Genomic DNA, 16,308 nt, shown 5'->3' with positions numbered 1-16,308 from the left:
GTGTGTGTGTTTGGGCCTTTTTGACATGATCAGAGGCGACCGGCCCAAAGGGAGAACAAACGCTGCCCGTCCCTCACGGCTGCACTGCTTCCCACAGGCTGTTCCCACCGTGTGTGTGTGTGTGTGTGTGTGTGTGTGTTTGTGTGTGTGTATGTGTGAGTGTGAGAGTGAGTGTGAGTGTGAGTGTGTGGGAGGGGGTTCTCTAGAACAGGAGATAATTAGGTTTAAGCCTCAGAAGAGGAGAATAAAAGGGGGAAGGGGAGGAGGACAGAGGGAGAAAAAAGGTGGCGGTGTTCTGTGCAGAAAGGGAGAGTGGGAGAGAGGAGACATGGAGGGAGACAGAGAGGGAGTTTTAATGAAGGGGACTAAGTGCCCTGTGCATTGAATGAAAGACAGAAAGACAGAGAGTGGCTGGAAGTAAGGATGAAAAGAGAAGGAGTGCAGGAATATTGGGACGGATGAGGAGGAGAGAAGTGAAAATCTTCAGTGACAGCGACACCCAGCAAAAGCAACCGGGGGGAGAGAGAGATTCAGTTTTTTTTGCGAGAGTGTGAAAAGAAACAGGAGACAAGAGGGTGAAGTAAGATAGAAGGAAGGAGGACGAGTGCAAATGAAGCCGGGGAGGGAAGAGGAGCGCGGCGAAGCCATTTTGAGCGAGAGAGGAGTGACGTTGGCGAGAGAAAGAACATGTTCTCAGTTATTAGGCAAGTTGGAGGAAGCGACAAAGAAAGACGGGTTGTCAGGGACACGGAGCAAAGTGCGCTCCTCTCCTGGACTCTGTTCCCTTCGATAATTATTAGCCTCCTTTTCCTGGGATGGTTCCACACAAGGACAGAAAACAGAGCAAAAAAAAAAGAGTGAAAGAGAAAGGGTTGGGGGGGGGGGGGTGGTGGTTAAAGGGGAACTCGTGTTGGCACCAACCCAAGTGTTGCATGAAGAGACAGTCTGTAACTGGTCATCTGCAGCAGTCTGTCAGCCAGATACTCACCCTTCATTGGTTAAATATAGCCCTGGGCGTGCTCATCTCTAGGATGATTTGATTGGCCGCCTCAGTGAGCCTTGAAATAACAGCATCATGATAGCTGTGTTTGCATGTGTGCTCGTGTTTGCATGTGTGTGCGTGTGCGTGCCGACGCCTCCGAGCAGCCTTCAGTGTCAGTGTGCGTTCTGTTCACAGGACGGCGAACGTTTTTATATTTAGTATCGAGTACCACAACTTTATCGAGGCATATACACACCCATTATTTCAAATGTGGGGTTGCAGCCGTGTGCTACTCTCATGATAAACCAGGTATAATGAAAAGAGAATGGCACCTGTGGGTGTGTGCACCTCCGTCTCCTCTTGACAGCCGTCAGTGACACACACAGTCAGCAGGGACAAGCCAGGCTGATAACACCAATTGCCTTCCTGCAAAAAATACAGGCTAATAAGAAGTGTTGGATTTCCTCGGATATTTCAAAGTCTATTTTTGGTTTCATGGAGGATGGACGTCCAGTTTGTTGTGGTCGACGCGTTTCCACTTCCTCCCACTATCCAGAAACGAAGCCAAAATATCCTGTATATTAACGCAGCCATCTAAAGCTAATGCTAATGTGCCAAGTCAATATACGGCTCTACAGTGAACTACTGTTAAATGGTCATTATCGGGTTTTTTAGTATCTCTGCAAAGTACAAGTACAAATATCCTTTGTGTAAATACAGTACTAGAATAAATAAACTGAGTCTCTTTCCACCGTTGGACCTGGCACCTGTTTCCATGCCATCTACTTACTGTCTTTACTGGAAACCATCTCTGCTTTCTCTTGCCTGGTCAGGGTGACTGTGTGTGTGGTCTGCGCGCTAATCAGGAAGTCTTATAAAATACAAAGGGCTTTTGTGGGAGGAAACTTTGTGTGTCTGTGTGTCTGTCAGTGTGTGTACAGCACTTATACAAAGTCGACAGCGTGTGTTTTTTTTTGGTCTATGCTTTTGTCTTTGTGCATATGTTGATGTGAGAGTGAGTGTTTTTTTGTGCAAGACCTATTTGGCAGATTTCACGTCAGTTCAGAGCACCACCAGACAATGGAGTCTTGTTACAGTGGCCATGCTCAGCTGATAGAGAGTCAGCTGATGGGGACTGTGGTCGGGTTCAGAGCTGGAAGAGTGTTTGAATGTTGTATCACACCTAAGTGTGGAATCAAATGTTACACAATCTATTCAGTAGTCTTTTTACACTGCTGTTTTTTCACTCCTTCGTAAAGTTGGTTTAGTTTAATGTAATTTAGATAATGATCTTAACATCACAAACGTGTTTAGATTTTATCCAGACCCTCTGTTTACTTTCAGAAAATCTAATTTTTAGCATTAATTCCACTTGATCAATACAGGAGATAAATTGATAGATTAGTATCATTATCAGTATTATTTTAGACAAAAATGATCTGTCCTATTGAAAATATATATAACACTTTTAAACTAGGACTAAACCCCAGGCTCTGCTGAGGCTGTATGAAGATGGCCCAATTCTTGGGATGGGTAGGGCATGACCCAAGGAAGAACACACTCAATTTTGGAGGTTTCAAATTAAGCTGGTGGATCCAGGACTTATTTTTCTTAACTTGCTAGTTGTTGAGATTGTTCAGTCTGAATCAAAGTGGTGGACCAACATTCAGTTTGCTGTGCTAGGCCTCCAGGCCACAGCCATCTATCTGTCTGTCCATCAATCTACTAGTGAGTCAAATTGCCGGCGACAGGACACACGGTCTGATGCTATCGGCTGCTCCTGGAAACAATTAATTTCCTTAATTGTGCTGACAACTGGAAATGCAGAACAAGAGTCACTGTTTCTTTTCCATCGCTTGATGCTGCCACGACGTCTCCTCTAAACAGTTTGTACTTGTTTATAGTTCTTGAGTCTTCTGAATTACACAAATACAATTTGTTCAATCACATTTGCTGGGACATATTTATGTATTCTCCTTAAATACATAAGGAGTGTGCTGCCAACTAAGATTACATAATATGGCTGTAGCCAAGATTTCAGGTTCCTTAGAAGCAGGGAATATAAAACAGTGATAGATCTTGAGACCGTAAATGGCCTAGATTCAATTGAAAGTTTCCAGAAACTCCCAAGAAAACCTGAACATCACGCTCAAGCAGATACAGAGAAAAACCTTGATGGGAAACTACCCCACTGTGGTCAACTGGAGCTGGTTAGTGGAAAACAGTGGTGCTCACAGCTTATCCTTCTGAGACATGAATGTAGGTATTCTTGTGCGTGTACAAGTTATGCAAAGTTAAAAACCCCAAAGTTGCCCCGGGAGTAGTTTGGCCAATACTTCCCGGTCATGGTGATATCATGTGGCATCACAAAGCCCATATTTGCGTATTACACACCCAGAACAGCTAGTCTGACACGGCCCGTAACAAAGCCACTTAATAATAATAATTATAATAATAATAATAATAACGTAAATTAAACTTATCCAGCTGAATGTACACACAATGTGTTTCCTTAATATCATTATTGTGATTTAACCACGTTCCAATTAGTTTCTTTACCTTTACTTTTCAGGGGATCTCTCACAGATCAGCAGTTACAGATGCCAAGACTCAAACCTTAATGTGCACAGCACAGCTAAAAGGACTTTGCTGTGATTGGATGAGGCAGCGAGCCAATGCTGCGAGGCCTCGAACCTCTGCAGCTGTATCACTATAGCCAGCCAACAATAATATTAGCCAGATATTTACATTTTATTCGATCATGATTACTGGTTTCTGGTCGGAGTGTCTACCAAGGAACTGAGCGTTTATCAGGCTCAGTCCTGAGTAAACAGTTTAGAGACGAATGCAAACGTCAGGTTTACCAGCCGAGTCAAAATACTCATCCGAACATAAAACCCACAATTAAATTAAAACTTCATTACAAGACATCAGTGTACAGTTTTGGGTGTGGCTAGTTTGACCTAACTGTTAATTAGGCAACAGTTATGGTTCTGCACTCAAGTCTCACTGAGCTTCACCAGATGAGCATCTGTGTACCTGTGTGTGTTTCCCTGTATACATCAGTGACTGGGCTTCATCAACACTGTGTTTGTTTAATTAATAGTTAATTGCAAATGGAGAAGGGAAGGGAGCAAGAAGAGAGCAGCACAAAGAAAAGAGGAATAAATGATTAAGAACGAGGGGTGAGAAGGGACGAAAGAACAACAGACTGACGGAGAACAAGTGTGATGTGTTTGGTAAAAAACATGTACAGAGACGGAGAGAGAGAGAGTGATAGAGAGAGAGGACAGAGGAATAACAGGAGATGAAAGAAGGCCTGGCAGAGGAGAGTGGCAGATAGAGATAACACGTGACAGTGAAACAGAGGGATAATGGCAGACAGATTTAATGAGGTCTTCCTAGATGTAATAGCGAACTGTAATTATTCTGCTCTCCTGTCTGCCTGGATTTATCCGCATGTGTGTGCAGCTCCTAACATCCCTGCTGAACCGGAGTGAAGCAGACTGTGTCCCCTGGCTCGAGGAAGCCTCCATCAGCACATGACCCAACCTGGAGCCAGGGCGACTCCTCTGCATTAGGGGAGACATTGTTAGCACGAGAAGAAAAAACTCTTTAAAGGAGGAAACCCCTCATCAACCCGCTACTGAGGAAATACTGTCTTTTAGTAGAGGGGACCCGGGGGTCAAAGACATTAACTTTTTCTCGTGGGAGTATTCTGTTTTCTGCCTTGGTTGGAACAGTTAAGGATAAGAGTTGTCAGATAAATAAGGGATGCAAGTAGGGCATGAAGTGCAAAGATTGAGTGTGTTTATGTATTATTCATAGAGAATTGCCAGTTATCTGGAAAAAGCCTTGGACGAGAGGAAAAACGCTTAAAGACATAATAGTCTGTGCCCCAGGATTTTTATATTTTAGGGAAGTAGATGTATACACCAGTAAATTAGGGTTATCGGCAAATGCATTGACACAGTTATAAAAAAATATGTGTACGTATATGGAAACTGGAATTGATTATTTATACTTGAATATGTTTCACAACTCATTCGTCCAACACTTTGGTATCAGTGAGTGACTGTTGGGCCTTTGTGGAGGTAGGTGCTCTGCTGAGTGACCGTTTTTTTAATATGTTCTCATTACACATGTTATACAAATAGTGCAGTGTCAGAATTTCCCCGCCTGTAGGAACTGATTACTTGCGTCTTTATTTTTAAAAAGGTCTCCACTCAACACTGCGCTTCCATGGGACCGGAGCAAAACACCAGCCTCGACATAGTTGTGTTCCCCTTTTTTGCTCCTAAAGTGTGTCAGGGAAGTCGTAGAAAATGTGTTCCAACCTTCTTATAACACGACAATGTGCACAACGTAAAAATATCTGGGTGCCCCCCCGCACTTGTGGTGTTGATTCGTCCATTTCTCAGTGAAGTAACACAAGGAAAAGTGAAGCTGTCTTGAGAAACACTCTAAACCAATCGAAACCATCTAAATACAGACGAACAGAGGTTCCTCCACTAGAAGCTGGTTCTCTGCATATGTTCGTTTCATGTATAAATAATGTCCTCAACACTCCTCACAGATGTGATGTTTTTAACTGCTGCAATATTTAGTCTCTTTAGTGGAGCAGGGGCCTCTTTGGATATTAAAGTCATATTTGTATTTAACTTCAGTTATTTATATTTTTTCAATTTTTTAGCATTTACACTCTGACTTTTAATGTACAAAATAGAACATTTATAGAAAAACATATTTGGAAACACACTTGATGTTTTAATGAAAACCAGACAGGTTAACTTCTTGGTTGCACAATAGAGAAATTGGAAGATTCATCCTCTGGACGCCATCAATATCCATATTACATTTCATGGTTATAATAATTGGTAGACTGACCGAGCGACTGACCGAGCAAGAGCCATGCCGCTGTCAGAATTAAATAATTGATTGTATCTGTTCTGAAGAAAAGCAGATAGAGAGCTGAGTGTGTGTGTGTGTGTGTGTGTGTGTGTGTGTGTGTGTGTGTGTGTGTGTGTGTGTGTGTGTGTGTGTGTGTGTGTGTGTGTGTGTGTGTGTGTGTGTGTGTGTGTGTGTGTGTGTGTGTGCGCTTGTGCGTGGGAGTGTGCGGGTGAGTATGGGTGAGTATGTGCTCAGGATGCTGCTGCTTGACCTCAAGGTGTGATGGCAAGCGAGTGGAGCCAGATGACCGAGCAGCTGAGGCCTCCATCTCACTTATTGTGTGTGTGTGTGTGTGTGTCAGACATTGTGGTGTTGTGTTACCGACACCTCCAGTTATTTATAGCTTCTTTTTCCTGATTATCTCCCTCTTCTTTCATGCTCTCTTTCATACCCATTATCAGCCATCACATTGTTTTCCCCTCTCTCTCTCCTTCACCCGTTGCACTTGCTCCATCACTCACAAACACACACACACACACGCACACACACACACATGTTGTGTTAGTAACTCTGTCCAGCAGTGCTGACAGGAGTTGGTCAGTTTACACTTTATCACGACTAAGAGCTCTGTCGACAAAGACCACAAAGTAAGTGTATGCACAGCATATCAATAAGAACTCATCCAAGGGTCTTGTGTGTGTGTGTGTACGTGTGTGTGTGTGTGTGTGTGTGTGTGTCAGGACAAACAGTGGTAGCTAGCAACAATGCAAAACAAAGATAAAGACCTAATTGCACAGCACAGTGTGTAGGCTTTGTGTTCACATGAGTAGGTGTGAGGATAAAAATATGAGTGTTGGGGATAATGGGAGACAGAAAGAAGAAGAGGCTAACGTGTGTGTGCGTGTGTGTGCGTGTGCTTGTGCGTGTGCGTGTGTGTGTGTGTTCTAATTCTCTTACAATGATTATTATTCAGTTGATGAAATGTAATGTTGACAGTAGTCACCTTGACATTATAGTCACTTGATTTAAGTTGTTTTTTTTGCCACTGTCAAGGAGGTTGTGTTTTCATCAGCCTTTGTTTGTCTGTTTGCTTGTTAACAGGGTTACTTAACAGCTACTGAATACATTTCCATGAAATGTTGTTGAGGGGCAGATCCATGATTTTTTAACCCTTTCTTTAACGTGGCAAGAGAGAGCATTATCCTTTGTCCCGGAGTGTAAAATAAATGTCGACACCTGAGAGGAGGTTTTGAAGGTCGGTCTGATGCATCCAGGTCCCAAAGGAACTGGTACCAAAGTGTAGTTGTCGTTACTTAATTGCCTTTAAACTGTCCAACTGGCGTGGCTGGTTGAGCTCGAAGCCCGATGCTAATATCTGCTGATGTGGACATCGTTTTCTAACACAGTGCAGCCCTCAAAGGCGGATGCTCAACAAACAGCTCTGCTGAAATAACCCAAGTCAAAGAGAAGACGCTTTCCTCCTTACTCATCCTCTTAGAAAGAAAACAATGCCTTGGACCATTTAGGTTATTTACTCTGCTCTTCTTCTTGTGTGATACATTTTTCACCGTCTTTGGTCGATATTGGAGCCAGAAATCTCAAAGCAAAGTTGTGTCATACATTTGTTGCACAACAGAACTAGAGGAGCAGCTCAGAGCAGGGAACATTTCAAAAATATTACATTTAATTGTGAGACACCTCGAGAAAGATCCTGGGAATATTCATGAAAGATGCCCCATAAATAAATTAGCAGATTAGTTTCACACAATCAAGAAATTAAATCTTAAATTGACAAATTATAATTGTCATGTCAAACCGCAAATATTGATTATGTTTGATTGCTTGCTGACATCGGTCATTACACTTAACATCTGCTATTTGGCCACCAAAATGGCAGCCGTACAACAATATCATGCAATAATATCATTGTTAAATTGCCCATATGTCCGTCTCTCTGTCCATCTGTCCGACTCAGTGTGAAACTAAACTATGTTTCAGGTCACTGTACAGATTGTGCCAAAGCTACGGGAAATTACACACACACCCACACACACACACACCCACACACACAGACACACACGCACACAGTGCTCTCTCTTTGCTGACAGAAGGGCTTGGAGAGTGGGTAATGAGAAAAGGTTCTCTTGCATGGACGCTCACGTCAGCACTCCTGCCAGCTCGACACACACAGACACACACTCACACGGAAAAGCTGCGACACTGCAATACAACTTTAACAAACACTTGCCAAAACACTAATCTTAAATTTCTCCTCCTTTTATAATGTAATCTCTATATTTTGTAACTGTTCTTGTTTTTCTTGCTTGATCCCTCTGCCGGTGAATAAATCTTCTTACCAGACAAAACATCATAAACACCCCACACTGAGGTCTACTGAACATATTAAAGTTCATTTATCAGTTTGAGTTTTGAAAAATCTGTCATCGTATTTTAAAATTGCACACACATGTTTTTGTCATTACTTTAGAGCATTGTGATATTTCATGTTGCTTTATTTCCGAGCTCCCTGGTTCCACTTTAAAGGTTATTGTTTCAAAGCCTGTAGCTGAGAGACTGTCGCCCCCGTAGGTCATGTGACCTTATTGTGACTTAATTATGTCTAATTGTTCGAGAACCTCCAGCGGCTTTAGTAGTTCTGACAGAAACGAAATGAGGAAGTCACGTGACGTAGTCTGAAGAGCTATAAAGTCGGGAGGAGGTGGGTGTGGACGGACGGATCAATAAAACATAGAACTTTCTCTCGGGAGATCCACTTCTCTTAATTGGATGCTTGTCCTTTTTTCACCTTTGTGGTGCCGAGAAAGATGGAAGAGAAAGTGTAAAGTTGGCAGGTCATTAAAACTGAGTGAGACGAGGGAGAGAAGACTAAAAGTCAGAGCGGCATATCAAGAGCTGCAGAAAAGATGTGGGATCGTTTTTTTTATGCTGTGATGCAGGTTACGTCCATGCAGGGTCATACTTGAGCCCTGCATGGAATTCTGTCCGACATGTCAGCTGATGCACAGATGCAGTAGGGAGATACTTATATATATATCCTAGTTCCATTGTATAGATCTGTCCTTTGGCCCCGTGTGTGAAAGTCACCGATGTAAATAGAAGCCTTGTGTATTTATATAGAACTGGCAAGCTGCCTGATTGATCTGAAACGTTACCCTGCCCAACAATGAGACCGCAAATACACACACACACACACTTGCACACAGGTGTATAGTGGCACGTGTTTTCCAGTTGTCAAGACACGCACTCAGAAAGACTCAAATGAGATCTAACCACACTGCAGCTGTGTGTGTGTGTGTGTGTGTGTGTGTGTGTGTGTGTGTGTGTGTGTGTGTGTGTGTGTGTGTGTGTGTGTGTGTGTGTGTGTGTGTGTGTGTGTGTGTGTGTGTGTGTGTGTGTGTGTGTGTGTGTGTGTGTGTGTGTGTGTGTGTGTGTGTGTGTGTGTGTGTGTGTGTGTGTGAAATGAAATCCTTCTGTTCCCACTATTTCAAAAAATGCCATCTTTCTTCCATGTAAGATAATATCTTCTTCTTTAGAGATAATTATTTCAGTTTTTAAATACATTTGTAATTGTGACCGAGAAGCATATAAGCATCTAAAAATGACAAATTACACAACTTGTTGGTTTTTATACGTGTAGATTTCAGAAATCAGAGTCAGTTATGTGTTGTATTAACTAGAGACCAACACAGATGGAGTTTTAGGAGCCAATGCGATAACAAGGATTAGGATGTAAAAAATACCCTCTGCTGATTCATATATAACCCTAACCCTATATATATAACATTTGGCTATGTTCCAATCCTTAATCCTCCATCCTGTAAAAAGAAATGTAAGGCTTCATGTTTCACAGTTTAAGCATAAACCTAAATAGTAATAATGGTAAAATTACTGTGGATTAAAAAAAACACAAATACAACCAAATATATTCAACATTTCTTTTTTTTACCACAAAAAATAGGAACCACATGTTCTGCCTTGTTGTTTGTGTGGAATAAATGTTTTCATTGCCAGTAAGTCTGTGGAAGTCTAATATCAGAACATATTCATTAAATCGATCCGACACACTTCACCCCCCCCCCCCACCACCACCACCACCACCATCATTACAGCTGCATTTCTCAAGCATGTCATGAATTAATTGGTTAAATCTCCATGCTTCTGATTTCTGTTGGTGAAAAAAATGTCCTTTGTAATTTCTCAAAGGACAGAAAATGATGATTATTTTTAAACAGTTGCTCCGGGGCTCAGCAGTGCTGCACATGTGGGCCGGCTACAATGGCTGCATTTGTTCCTTTCAGTTGTATTAGTTTAATTTTAGTTTCTTTTGGTTTCATGGGTTTTGCACTTGGCCTTTTGCTTCTTCCCTGAGCAACACTTTTGTCCTAAAACTCTGTGTGAATTTGATTTTTTCTTCCAAAGACTTTGAATTTGTGACACTCCTGGTGTCCTGGTACTTGTATTCGTCCTGACACGAGCTCATTAGCATCCCGTCAGTCGGCTCGCCTGTTCTGAGATGTGGACAGGTTATCGGCTGCCTGGCTGACATCTAATAGGCAGGTGACCAAAACAGTATGTCTTCCACCATAGAGATTAGAGGGTGGTGCGCCCATCGGCTAATCTATGTGCTGTGTCATGCGGTTTCAGGACGGCAGAGCCACAATAATAGTCATTTATTCCAGAGGACAGTGAGCGAGCCAGCACTGCAGCTGTGGTGGAGCTATTTGAAGTTGTGCTTCGGGAAGGAGCTCGGTTTGATCGTCGCTCCGGCACTTGTTCACCCTGATTAATGTGTCAGGGGGGTTGTTGTTGCATCATCATGGTCCCCAACCCATATCTGTCCTTCTGTATCAGGAGGACTGTTTTCTGGTGTCCTGTATATTGTCCTCTCTCGTTTCTCTCACACTTTGTCCATCTGTCCTTCTGACTCTGACTCTTTGGGTCGGCCTCTCGGTGTGTCCTTAGCTGCAGTAAAAGATAGCATGACATTTAAAACAGCAGGATACGCTGCTGCTGGGCACTGTGAGCCTAAATGTCAGCTTAGCCGACTGTTTATGGACCCTCCCCTGCCTCCCCCCAACCTCCCCCCTGTCCTGCTCTCTTGCCTTTGTGTTTTTGTTGTAACCCTCCTCCTTCCACCACCTGTGCTCCTGTGCAACCTCCCACCTCCATTCTCCCAGAACCTTTATTCGTCTAACCTTTCTAATATACCTCCACCTACCTTATTGTCAGGCAAGCACACTTTCTGTCTACTGATAATTGAGAGTCTGGTTTAGTAATATTACTAGATTTATTGGCTGATATGAGACCAATGTTTGCAGACCCAAACGTATGTGACAGAATCTATAATTTTCTTAATTCAAGGTTTATATTTGGTTGTAAATGTGTGTTTATGTTTTCTATTTATTAATGAAGTTTAAACTGTAACATTTCAAGTCTCAATGACATTTCTTTGTCATTAGGGTTTGATGATGACAACTTTTTATATATCCATTGGTAAATATATCAGTATTGGAACTGTTTTCCTCCCTAATATCAGCTGAGCTCCTCAGAAAGCCACATCAGTCAGGATCTGTTTGTTACAGTATCACTGTTAATGTTTCCAGCAGCACAGCTCAAAGTCTGTGACCCACTGACTCATGTGTGTGTGTTTCTCTGTGCGTTCAGGATCATCCACGAGGACGGCTTCTCTGGTGATGACGTGAAGCAGTACAAGCCTGTCGTGTTCAGCAACACCATCCAATCCCTGGCTGCCATCGTCCGTGCCATGGACACACTGGGGCTGGAGTACGGAGACAAAGAACGCAAGGTCAGCACTCGTTGAGTCCTCTTTCCAGTCACGTCTACCATGCACACACACAATGGAATCACACACACGCACAATGATGACTACAGCAAACTTAATTTTCCACATTTATGGTGTTTAACGACGTGCAGCCATATTAATATGTGGCAGAGAAACAAGGAAATCACAGATTGTCGATAATCTCCAAATGTCCTGAGCTGTGAACTGAATAAAGCTGATTGAAGAAGTCAACATGGACGACTGAGCCGAGGCTCCAAACGCTCAGCTTCCCGTCCCGAATGCAGCAAGTAGCCACTGGATGGATGCCACAAGAACTGATGGAGTTCAGGAAGAGGGCACTGTGTGCTTTCTACAGAGTTACTGTCTTTCATACAAAGTACCCGGAGTCCAGCTCTTGTATTTGTCCTGGTAACATATCTCTGAGCAAGACACCAATCTCCTCCATCACCGGGTCCTTGCTACGACCTCTTGGAAAGTGAGATGTCACATAATGTTGATGGGATCAGTTTAATACTGATTGTGTCACTGCCAATGCAGCAAGAGGCTGGAGTTAAAATACAAATTAGCTTGTCCCTATGTGCAGTGGCAATGGTACATGTATACAGTACGCATGCAGTGACCTGTAGGAAGGTGCTGTTAATGTTAGTGTTTCAGTACTTTGTTATGGAAAGATGAAGCACGGTGTTAGATCCTCACAACATTACTGTTTCTTCATCACCCAGATCGATAAAGAAATGTTTTTATGCAACAGAAGTTAGTGTGTAGTTCTCAATTGTCTATTAGTATTTGGTGATAGTAATAGAAACAGTAATAAGAAAACAGCATAATGTAAATTTATACTTTTCACTATTGACCAACCAATTTTATAAGAAGATATTCTCATTATACAGATACATCGGTATTAGTCTATATGTTGTTTGATTTACACTCATACTTAAAAAAAATGAAATGTTTCACACCATATTTAGCTAGTTTGTTTTTAAAAAACAGATTAACAACTTCTCTCTTAAATCAGTATCGGCATCTTCCCCAGAAATCTTTTATCTGATGATGGTGGTTGCAGAGAAGTATTGCCATTTTGAAATCATTACCTAATCCTATGCTTTTACGTCACATTTTAAAGGTCAATTCAGACTCTCCCTCTCTCTGGACTTGAGCCTGAGCAGCTAACTGTTGCCTTGGCTTCGTTATTGAGTGTCGGCTCTTCATCATCCGCCAGAGTCTTTCATTTATGAATCTGTCTACATCAGCACTGATACAGAAGTTAATGGGACCGGCTGCCAACCAACTCTGTCCTTCTTGTGCCAAAATTCCTTCATTCTTAGTTAGCTGTGCCTCTAAATCCTCTAAATCCCAAAGCACACAAGTTCAGTGTACATATGATACGCTAATTGAGGATTATGAGTCTAATCCAGCAAAGAGCATCAGTTGTATCTCAACACAGAGCAGTAGAAAGAGGTTAATTAGGTGTGGAAGGGTCATGGAGACGCAGCGTTGCATCACAGCGCAGATGTCCCTCGGTGTCCCTTGGTGTCCCTTGCTGTCCCTCTCTGTCCCTCTCTGTCCCTCTCTGTCCCTCTCTGTCCCTCTCTGTCCCTTGCTGTCCCTCGGTGTCCCTTGCCGTCCCTCTGTTCTCGTACCAAACGCCACTAGAGTCCTCAAGACATTCATTTAGTGTACGAGTGAGAAGGGACGTTTAAAATGCATCACAGTTTTTTATGCACTATATTTTTGCAGCTCATATTTATGAACTCGTCTGGAATTGAAAGAGAACTTGTATGTATGAAGAGGCACATTCAAATGCATCATGTGTAGCAAGCGACTTCTTTAGTCATGCTCATATAATAATATGTAAATGAGGTGTTGGATGATAGAGAGCTTACTACTCCAACATGAAAACCTCCTTCCTATGGGAAATACTGAATTATATCCACAAACAATGTACTGTATATAACACCCTTTATTGTATTTTGAGCAACACAGTACATGTATATTCTGTCTGTCCCTCTGTGACAGACACACATCGATGGATAGATGGACTGATTTTTCACACACTCACACCCTGCCTTCACTGGCCTTCACCTTATCCAAAGGCACAGTATATTTTTAATCACAATGAAGCAATTGATACTGAGAGTAGAGGGCTGAAATAACAGTCCACCTATTGATTAGGAAATGATGTGCGTGCGTTTGTGTGTGTGTGTGTATGTGTGTGTGTGTGTAATATCTCTGTATTGTATTTCTACACTGAGATGCAGCAGTGGATCTAAGGCTGATGAATCCATCCATACTAATGCCTTTTGTCTTTAAAGCACTTATAAGTTCAACGGCCCTCAACCGCTGCTGAAACAGCAGAATAGATTTTGGCGGACGCGATGGTCTTGTCATTAAAGTCTCATTCAGATACAATACAATGCTGCATTAAGGAGCTGTGTGATATTGTATATTCAATACAAGAGAGTTCTGCTCTTTTATTGCTACTTTCACTGAGTTTCATCACTCTTGCTTAAAGATATTGTTAGAACCTTGAAATCCTGGACAAAAACCTAATAACGTGTTTACCTGCTTATATGATGGACATTATGGTCCAAGGAGAAGGAGAATTATTTTGATTTCATGCATTATATTTCCCTGTTCTGATATGTATCTATTTATTTATGTAATGATTACAGTTAATAGTATTCTGTTGAGTCACACAACAAATTAAACAATCAACTAGTGTTCTAACTAGTTACCACACTAAGAACAAAGATGAAGGATGACAGAAAATAAAAGCAAGTGCTAAGGGAGAGAGACGTATTGTGTTGGATATGAAAGTCAGGAGGAATCGCAGGGAACAAGGAAAGAAAGCTGATTATTTAGGAGAGAATGGAGAGAATGTGACAGCGGACGAGAAGCAGACAGAGACCAGCCTGAGCCGTGTTTAAACTTCGCTCTACGCTTGACTTCCCCTTAAAGTAACCAGGAGACGTCGAGACATCCTCCTTACTCCAAGAAGAGATGGAGAGTACAGACACCTACTAAATTAATAAAATCCAGATCTTTTCAGACGTTGTACTTTTGTTAAATTTTGTGCAAATATTCCTCGATTTCTTCTCGCAGCTCCCTTCCTCCCACTTCAGTTTCCAGTCTCTCTCTAACTATCTTCCTCACCCTTTCTTTTCGCTCTTCCAATATATTCAACTCCATCTGTCCCACCTTTTTGTTTTTTCTCTTGCTTGCTTTCACCTCGTCTCATGATAGCACCCACCACCACCCCACCCCCATCTGTTTCCCCCGGTCTTGGCTAGTTGCTGTGGCAACCCAGTGTTTTGCCTTTCTTTCAACACATTCCGCAAGCCCATGTCCAAGGGCGGTGTGACACATACTGTAGAGACACACACGCAGCGATATCGGGCTTGGAACAGGATGCTCGTTGTCGCCGATGTTTGAATCTTTTGAGCAATTTTTACTCAGTTGTCATAGAAGAAGTTCCTCCAGCAATTTTGACTAATTGTTAAAGTCTCATCATGTATCGGGCACTGGGATGATATACTCACGGATGAATTGAGTGCTACTATACCCTGGAGAAATCCTTCATTTTTATTAGTGGTCGCACTGTGGGACCTGCAGAATAACACATGTAGGACAAGAGTTATTGGGAACGACTTTTAACTTTATCATCCTCTCACAGTGGTCTGACAACATAACAGCGTTCGGCTGCTTTATGTGAACATTTGTACCGATGGACTTCTGTAGGCAGCTCCCGAGTCACAAGTGCCTTTCTAACCCTCATTCCTCCGACAGAATTATGCAGTTCGCATTTTGTCTTTTTAACTTTGGTGAGTCTCTGTATCCTCACTGTCAATTAAAAACCTGGAGTCAAACATAATATACAAAAAATAAGGTACACATATAAATTGAAATAAATCAACCTATTGCACATTTTATGCATTAATTATCACATGTAATGATACACATTTGCATATTTTCTTTCAAATTCAATATATTTGATTGTGTTTTGGTTTAACTGTAAAAAATCCAGTCTTGATTAAGTCTTTGCCATATAGGCTGATGTATCAGTGTCACACTTTTATCTATATTGGCCCCCAGCTCTGCCCCATCAGTGGTCTCTCTGCAGTGGGGCCTTATTAATTTGAGATTGTTAGGATCTGCCGAGCTCTCTTTCACCTCGACTGTACTGGACGTACAGGACTGCAGTTTAATCTTCTGTACTTTGAATCCTCTGAATAGCAGCAGTGGACTGTAAGACTGAGCTGAGGGCAAAATCTAGCTTTTATTTATTTATTTATTTCAGTTTGTGTGCCAGCTTGCACATCCCTGCCGCATTGGCCTGAGGCTTCATTTTTTGTTGTCATGCTTCAATGCTCCCCCACAATTCACCAGCCTTACATTATGTGTTCACATATACACTCAGCCTTATTTGTTCAAGGTCAGTAGACACACACACACACACACACACACACACACACACACAAACTGTGCAAACTTGAGTTCAGGATCAACTGCATATTGTTGCTGTGTCAAGAAAACACATTTTTCCATTAAAATCTGTATCATTTCGTCACATCAGCTTTTTCGGTTCTGTCTGGCAACACAAACTGCCACGACA

General features: G+C 42.2%; 1 protein-coding gene across 3 annotated transcripts in view; it reads left to right on the top strand.

Annotated features, from left to right (window-relative positions):
- Nucleotides 1-16,308, top strand: part of gnao1a (guanine nucleotide binding protein (G protein), alpha activating activity polypeptide O, a) — a 77,283-nt gene that overhangs the window by 7,282 nt on the left and 53,693 nt on the right. For all 3 annotated transcript variants that reach the window (XM_061076027.1, XM_061076029.1, XM_061076028.1), the window contains exon 3: nucleotides 11,558-11,699. In XM_061076027.1, coding sequence (XP_060932010.1) covers nucleotides 11,558-11,699 — 142 coding nt within the window. The remainder of the gene's footprint in view (nucleotides 1-11,557; nucleotides 11,700-16,308) is intronic.

This window comes from Limanda limanda, chromosome 8 (genome assembly GCF_963576545.1).
Source record: "Limanda limanda chromosome 8, fLimLim1.1, whole genome shotgun sequence".
Classification (NCBI taxonomy): Eukaryota; Metazoa; Chordata; class Actinopteri; order Pleuronectiformes; family Pleuronectidae; genus Limanda; species Limanda limanda.
The sequence above is the reverse complement of the archived record's forward strand: the minus strand, read 5'-3'. Positions and strand labels throughout refer to the sequence as shown.